General features: G+C 37.8%; 1 protein-coding gene across 1 annotated transcript; it reads right to left on the reverse strand.

Annotated features, from left to right (window-relative positions):
* Positions 1-250: 250 nt before the first annotated feature.
* LOC141629615 (uncharacterized) lies at positions 251-1821 on the reverse strand. Its single transcript, XM_074442592.1, has 3 exons — positions 1677-1821; positions 740-1206; positions 251-580 (listed from the first exon to the last, which is right to left on the reverse strand). Exons 1-3 carry the CDS (start codon positions 1819-1821, stop codon positions 251-253), a joined length of 942 nt encoding a protein of 313 aa, XP_074298693.1.
* Between the last annotated feature and the right edge of the window lie 6755 nt (positions 1822-8576).

Consider the following 8576-nt stretch of genomic DNA (forward strand, 5'->3'; position numbering starts at 1 on the left):
ACCTTTAACACTTTATCAACCACTTTATAATACTCAGTCTCTGCCCATTTACCTTTAACACTTTATCCGTCGTTGGATCACGTCCCTCAAGGGCACCATGAGGATAAACATTAGTAATTATAAGTGGACCCATCCAACGGGATTTCAACTTACCTAGAAATAGACGGAAGCAGGATTGGAATAAAAGGACTTTTCGACCAACTTTGAAGTCCCTTCTCAAGATCATCTTGTCATGCCAAGCCTTTGTTGTTTACTTGTAAGTAGCTGTGTTCTCATATGATTTAAGTCGGAGCTCTTCCAACTCTTGGAGTTGCAACTTCCGATGCAACCCCGCGTCATCCAAGCTCATGTTAAAGCTTTTTATCGCCCAATATGCTTTATGCTCCAATTCTACAGGTAAATGGCACGCCTTCCCAAACACAAGCCGATAAGGTGATATACCAATTGGGGTTTTATAGGCCGTTCGATATGCCCATAATGCATCATCTAATCCCAAGCTCCAATCCTTCCAACTGGGATTCATCCTCTTCTCAAGGATAGATTTAACTTCTCTATTGGACACCTCAGCTTGTCCATTGGTCTACAAATGATATGCCGTGGAGACTTTATGAGTAACACAATACTTTTTGAGCAAAGCACTAAATGTCTTGTTGACAAAATGAGTTCCACGGTCACTTATCAAGGCCTTAGGAATTCCAAATTAAGCAAATATGTTAGACTTGATAAAATCCGCCACTACCTTTGAATCTTCGGTCTTAATGGGGATAGCCTCTACCCACTTAGACACATAATCTACCGCAAGCAAAATGTAAATATTACCATATGAACTTGCGAAGGGACCCATGAAATCGATCCCCAAAAAATCGAAATTCTCACAATTAAGCATGTAGCTTTGTGGCATCTCATTCTTTCGGGAAATATTGCCTACTCTCTGGTAATTGTCATAAGTTTGACAAAATTCATGAGCATCTCTAAACAAAGAAGGCCAATAAAACCCACGATCTAGCACCTTTCTCGCCGTTCTTCTTGTACCAAAATGACCACCAGAAGCATGTGAGTGGCAAAATGTAAGGATAGAGGTTATCTTATTCTCCAGTATACACCTTCTTATGATTTGATCGGAGCAATGCTTCCACAAATAAGGCTCATCCCAAACATAATACTTCGCAACACTACCAAGCTTGTCTTTTTGAGATTTGGAGAAGCCTTTTGGAAATTTAGAAGATCAAAGAAAATTGACAAGATTGGCTACCATGGCTCTACAGAGCGAATAGCGAACAAGCTTTCATCAGGAAACAGTCCTTTAACTGGATTTTTCTCATGTGGATTCACATCAACATCCACCAATCGGCTTAAATGGTCCGCTATAACATTTTCTGCTCCCTTCTTGTCTTTCACTTCCAAATCAAATTCACTAAGCAATAAAATCCATCTTATCAGCCTCAACTTAGCTTCTTTCTTGGACATAAAATTGCGCAGCGCCGCATGATCTGAAAATACCACCACTTTCGTACCAAGTAAATAGAACCAAAATTTCTCCAAAGCAAAAACAACAGCAAGAAGCTCCTTCTCAGTCGTGGTGTAGTTCCGTTGTGTAAGGGTAATGGAGGCATAATGAATGACATGAGCATCCTTCCCCACCTTTTGACCCAACACCGCTCCCAATGCCTAATCACTTGCATCACACATGATCTCAAAGGGAATAGAGCAATCCGGTGCCTGAATCATTGGTGCAGAGGTAAGCCTACCTTTCAACTCATCAAAAGCCTCCTTACAAGCCTTGTCAAAGATAAAATTGATGTGACTCTTAATTTCACACATTTAGACCCCTAATTGAACCCATTTTGCATACTAATATAGCATTTCATGACCATTTTATCCGTCAATTCCTTCCTATTTTGCTTTCCTATTGCATTGCATATGTCTTGTAGGAAAGAAGATAATGAAGCGGAATTCCCATCTCTCGCGCATATTCGGAAGCTTGTTGACAATCTTGGATGTACTAGTATGAAGAGGAGGCAAGAATGATGACCAAGGATGTAGGAATAAAGAGTATATAGAAGGATCATAGGCTTAAAAGCAAGGATGACAAGAAGAAAGCCATTAAAGAAGAAATTGCTTGGAACCAAACCAAGAGTTGCTTGTTTGGCTCTCAAAATATTCTATATGAAACGGCGTCGAAAAATAAAGTGGCATAGGCTTTTGAATCACTCCAATAGGAGTCCGGATGAGGAAATGACGTCCGTTTTACAATCCGAGCTCAATAAGACAAGCTGGCCACCAATTTGCGCGTCCCAGACTCAATCCGCGCGTCCCAGAACTGCTTTGCCATTTCAGAAAACCCTGTGAGACAATCCGCGCATCCCAGACTCAATCTGCGCATCCCGGACCTAGGATCCGCACATCCCGATGCCAGGACGAGCAGATCGTTCTACAACAAGCCTTCTCTTCCGGGGATTAGTGGTAGATTAGGGGAGTTAATCATGGGTTAGATTTATGCTTTATGAGTTCATATGAATGCTTGCTTATTTTTTTTCAACTTATGCACATATCATGTTTGATGAAATGCTAGACTATGAAACCTTGCATTTTTTACCCATCTCTTATCTATTCAACAAGGCTTGTAAGATATAAACCAACTCAAGCCTTGTTAGACCTTGCATAGAATTGAATAAGGAAACCCAAGTCGAATTGTAGGTGTTGTAAAGTCTTAACCGACTCGGCTCCAAGACGTAAGTTACCCTAGGAATTGGTTCATCATGCATGTAGTTTAATAGGAAGAATTAAGTCGACTTGTCGGTATTGTAAAGTCACAAATGACTCGGCTCCGGGACCCAAATCTTCTTATGAATTATATGGCATGAACTAACTTCATTCTAATAATAATAAATTGCTTGAATCTATATAACTCATTTATGCTTTCTTACTATGATTCCCCTATGATCCCATGACATCCTAGTATCTCCTTATTATTTGTTTACATCCTTTTATTTATTGCTTAGTTTACCTTATTGCTTTCATTAGTTTAGAATCAATCAATTCTAATCAATTGTGACAACCCTTAGCACAACTACGATTAGATTGAACAAATAAAATATCCCTGTCCTATGGGTTCGACCCCGACTTGCTTGCTATGCTAGTAGTTGGGTATAAATGTGTTTGATGGCGGACAACGACACGCTACATCAGAAATCTGTCTCCTTTTGCAAAAACTTGCATAAGGGTGAAGCGATCTTTGAGAAATCCTTGATAAACCTACGGTAAAAACCTGCATGACCAAGAAAAGATCGAACTTCGTGAATATTAGTAGGGTAAGGTAGAGACGAAATAGTATCAATCTTAGCTTTGTCTACCTCAATACCTTTTGAAGACACAACATGTCTAAGTACTATACCTTGTTCAACCATAAAGTGGCACTTCTCAGAATTCAAAACAAGGTTAGTATCAATGGTGTTTGAAATCGGTTTGGGGAGGTTAAACCATGAAGTCACATACATCATAGTTGATCATTTAGAATAGACTTACATTTGTAAAATATTTCATATCACCCTTGCATATTAGTTTGTTCATATAGTATAGTTTGCATTGTAATATATTTCACATGTCTCATATAGTTAGTTGCATTCATACATAGTCACTAATGATCCAACCTCATTTCCCCTACACTAGAAATAGTGCTTAAATCGGTGTGGGGAGGTTTGATCATAAGTGACTTAAGGATTTAGCATGCATCATCTACTATAGTGTAGATTGCATTCATTTGTTATATATGTCATATAGAATTGCATTTAGTTAGAGCATGCATTCATTCATATCATTGCATTTGTACTTCAATTTCCATAAAACTTTAAAAATCAAAAAACATGTATTTCTTTTTCATTCCTACTCCTACATGTACATTGAGGACAATTTCCAAAATAAAGTGGGGGATGGGAATTTATATTCCAAAATTTAAAAAAAAAAATTGAAAATTTTTGAAAAATCCCAAAAATATGTTCTTTAATTTCATAAAAACAAAATCCATAAAAATTTAAAAATTTCGAAAACCAAAAACATGTTCTTTAATTTAGTAGTGTAGAGTTGTATATACTTGTGTTTTTTGTCCTCTTCTCAGATAGATACGACACTTCATTTCAGGCATATTTGCAAGAAATATGAAGACCGCTTGGTATGATCGCTCTAATCCCTATTTCCCTTCCATTTATTTTTCATATCATAAGGATGGGCTTACATGTCAATGAGGATGTGGTGTATTTTGTTGTTGCGGTTTGTGTACCTATGTATTGTTAGGAGTTGCATTTAGATTACATGGCATACTAGTTGATAGAAGCATATGCATTAGAGTTGTATATATGTTAGTTGCATCATGGCATGTAGTTTGCATGGTTAGAAAATTTTTGTGAAAATGCCTATTTGGAAAGCTTGACAAGTGTATATAATGCCCTTGTAGATAATTTTTCTCCTTGAGACTTTGTTTGCTAAAATACCCTCAAGACACCCTAGGATGTGTCATACTAGTATCTTTTGACCCGTGGACTAAGGCCTAGTCAAGAGTACCTTGTGGTGTGATAAATCCTTGGCTACCGTTTATTCCAAGGTGACCCTTGATGCCATGCAACCGTTCTTATACTTCTATCATCATATTTGTCAATACAAAGGGAATGGGCACAAAAATCTCCAAATTGAGTTCAAATACCAAAATCATAATCAAAAAGTTTGCAAATTGCATCAATCAAAAGAAGAGAAAAAATAGACTCCTATGCTTTAATAAAAGTACCCTTGCTACAAAATGGGGTTATTTTGAAAATGTTCAAAACTAATGCAAAAGAAATTGCCAAGTATCAAAATGCCAAACCTAAAAAATGGCAAGGAAATGTTCTCAAAAGTCAAATACCACAAGAAATTGGAGGGGAAAAAAAAAGCAAACTACAAATGTGAAACTCATACACTTTGAATCCCTTTTATCCATTGATCTTATTTGTTGCATGGTGGAGAGGGGACGACCCTTCTTCTTGTCTAGGCAAAAGGAGGAATTCTGCGATCCTATAGTGTTTCTAACACCATAGGGAGTCCTACTCTTGACAAAAGCATTTAGCGATTGAGGACAAAGGTACCCTAGTTTGACACAATTTGGAGGTGATTTGTTGGCATCCTCATAGACTTAGTAGCTTAGATAAATGATATCTACAATGGAGTGTGTACCCTTAGATTGCTTCCCCTTTAGATGATTTCCGCTACTTAGATGAGGAAAGTAGCTATTCTTTTGTAGATGCATCCATTACTTATTTTGGGTGCTTAATGCTTGGATGTATCGCCATTTTGGCAAGCCCCACCTTGCCTTACAAGAAGGCATCTTACCTCATGGATCTCTTGTTGTGATATGAAAGGGCGGACTGAGACCCGCTAATTATCTCACATCGGTTATATTATTACTAGGATAGTTTAAATAAAGGTCTAGTTCTAGTTACCTCTTTACTCGAGATGAGTAAAGGTTCGGTTTGGGGATGTTTGATGTGACTCTTAATTGTGCACATTTAGTCCCCTAATTGAACCCATTTTTCAAAATAATATAGCATTTCATGACCATTTTATCCGTCAATTCCTTCCTATTTTGCTTTCCTATTGCATTGCATATCTCTTGTAGGAAAGAAGATAAGGAGGCGGAATTCCCATCTCTCACGCATATTTGGAAGCTTGTTGACGATCTCGGATGGACTAGTATGAAGAGGAGGCAAGAATGATGACAAAGGATGTAGGAATAAAGAGTATATAGAAGGATCATAGGCTTAAAAGCAAGGATGGCGAGAAGGAAGCCATTACAAGAAGAAATTGCTCGGACATAAACAAAGAGTTGGTTGTTTGGCTATGAAAATATGCTAGATGAAAGGGCGTCGAAAAATAAAGTGGTCTAGGCTTTTGAATCACTCCAATAGGAGTCCGAATGAGGAAATGACGTCCGTTTTACAATCCGAGCTCAAATAGACAAGCTGGCCGCCAATCCGCGCGTCCCAGAACTGTTTTGCCATTTCAGAAAACCCTTTGAGACAATCCACGCAGCCCAGACTCAATCCGCGCATCCCAGACCTAGGATCCGCACATCCCGATGCCAGGATGAACGGATCGTTCTACAGCAAGCCTTCTCTTCAGGCCAATCCGCGCAGATTTCCTTGGGAGTTGATACATGATCCGCGCATGTCCCTCGGGACTTGCAAAGCTCTATTCAACACTTAACAATGTTATTTACTAATCTACCCTTGCTTAACCTAATGATGTACCACTATATATACTCCATTTGTAATAATCAAGAGAAAAGCTTCCTTAGATTAGATTAAGCCTTCATTAGGAGTAGATTAGAATAGATTAGTCTTTAATCTTTCCAGAAAATTACACATTAATCTTTCCTTAATTATTGTTCAAGTTTATTATTGAGTAATTGAAGATTATTGGGTTATTATTGGAGAATTGACAACTCTTCATCAATCAATCAAGTTTTCTTCTATTATTCTTTCCTTTCCAATTGTTCATCTGAAGTTTGGTATAATCTCTTTACTCTTTACTCTTTATTGTTTATTTCCTCACTCTTTAATCATGTTTATACTTGTTGTAATGATTGACACCATTAATAACATGTCTTCCATGATAATAAGGGAGTAGTTACTTAACTAGGATTAGTGGGAGATTAGGGGAGTTAATCATGGGATAGATTTATGCTTAATGAGTTCATATGAATGCTTGCTTATTGTTTTTCAACTTATGCACATATCATGTTTGATGAAATTCTAGACTATGAAACCTTGCATTTTTTACTCATTTCTTATCTATTCAACACGGCTTGTAAGATATAAACCAACTCAAGCCTTGTTAAACCTTGCATAGAGTTGAATAGGGAAACCCAAGTCGACTTATAGGTGTTGTAAAATCTTAACCGACTCGGCTCCCAGACGTAAGTTTCCCTAGGAATTGGTTCATCATGAAGCTAGTTTAATAGGAAGAATTAAGTCGACTTGTAGGTATTGTAAAATCACAATGACTCTGCTCCGGGACCCAAATATTCTTATGAATTATATGACATGAACTAACTTCATTCCAACAATAATAAATTGCTTGCATCTATATAACTCATTTATGCTTTCTTACTATGATTCCCCTATGATCCCATGACATCCTAGTATCTCTTTATTATTTGTTTACATCCTTTTATTTATTGCTTATTTTACCTTATTCCTTTCACTAGTTTAGAATCAATCAATTCCAATTAATTATGACAACCCTTAGCACAACTACGATTAGATTGAACAATTCAAATTCCCCCGTTCTATGGGTTCGACCTCGACTTGCTTGCTATGCTAGTAGTTGGGTATAAATGTGTTTGATGGCGGACAACGACACGCTTCATCAGAAATCTGTCTCCTTTTGCAACAACTTGCATAAGGGTGAAGCTATCTTTGTGAAGTCCTTGATAAACCTACGGTATAAACCTGCATGGCCAAGAAAAGATCGAACTTCGCGAATATTAGTAGGGTAAGGTAGAGACGAAATAGTATCAATCTTAGCTTTGTCTACCTCAATACCTTTTGAAGACACAACATGTCCAAGTACTATACCTTGTTCCACCATAAAGTGGCACTTCTCAAAATTCAAAACAAGGTTAGTATCAATACAACGCTTAAGAACAAGAGATAAATGGTGTAAACAAGTATCAAAAGAATCACCATGCACCGTAAAATCATCCATAAATACCTCAATAAAGCGTTCAACATACTCAGAAAATATGCTAACCATACATCGCTGAAAAGTAGCAGGTGCATTACAAAATCCAAAAGGCATGCGACGATACGCAAAGGTACCAAAAGGACAAGTAAATTTGGTTTTCTCTTGATCCTCAAGGGCAATAACTACTTGAAAATACCCCGAATACCCATCTAAAAAGCAATAATAAGCCTTACCCGCTAGTCTTTCAAGCATTTGGTCAATAAAGGGAAGAGGGAAGTGGTCTTTTCTAGTTAACGCATTCAACCTACGATAATCTATACAAACCCTCCAATCATTTTGGATCCTAGTCGGTACAAGCTCACCATTTTTGTTCTCAACTACGATCACCCCAGAATTTTTAGGGAATACTTGTGTAGGACTCACCCATTTACTGTCTGAAATCGGATAGATCATACCTACTTGAAGCAATTTGAGAACCTCTTTCTTCACTACCTCCATCATAGGAGGATTCAATCGACGTTGTGGTTGCCTTACCGGTTTAGCATCTTCTTCTAGCAAAATCCGGTGCATACAAGTACTTGGACTAATGCCTTTGATATCAGCAATAGTCCAACCTATAGCTAATTTGTGCTCCACAAGTACATCTTTCAACCTTGCTTCTTGTTCCTCGGTGAGCTTACTAGAGATGATAACAGGAAGTGTTTCTCTCTCACCAAGGAAAATATACATCAAATGCTCAGGAAGAGCATTAAGTTCTACCACAGGTGCTTGCAAAACAGATGGCAACAATTTCTCCGAAGGGATAGTTAGCGGCAATTTCTTATTGAAGTTCAAAGGGAGCTCCTCCAACTTATGTAAGTCGG

Source organism: Silene latifolia, chromosome Y (genome assembly GCF_048544455.1).
Source record: "Silene latifolia isolate original U9 population chromosome Y, ASM4854445v1, whole genome shotgun sequence".
Lineage (NCBI taxonomy): Eukaryota > Viridiplantae > Streptophyta > Magnoliopsida > Caryophyllales > Caryophyllaceae > Silene > Silene latifolia.

What these genes read in the sequence shown, in the direction of transcription:
- LOC141629615 (XM_074442592.1), bottom strand. Translation starts at nt 1,821, where the DNA reads ATGTGTGAAATTAAGAGTCACATCAATTTTATCTTTGACAAGGCTTGT. An exon ending in TGAGATCATGTGTGATGCAA is followed by an intron (nt 1,207 to 1,676) that starts GTGATTAGGCAT and finishes AATTTCCAAAAG; the next exon opens with GCTTCTCCAAATCTCAAAAA. An exon ending in TTAAGACCGAAGATTCAAAG is followed by an intron (nt 581 to 739) that starts GTAGTGGCGGAT and finishes TATCATTTGTAG; the next exon opens with ACCAATGGACAAGCTGAGGT.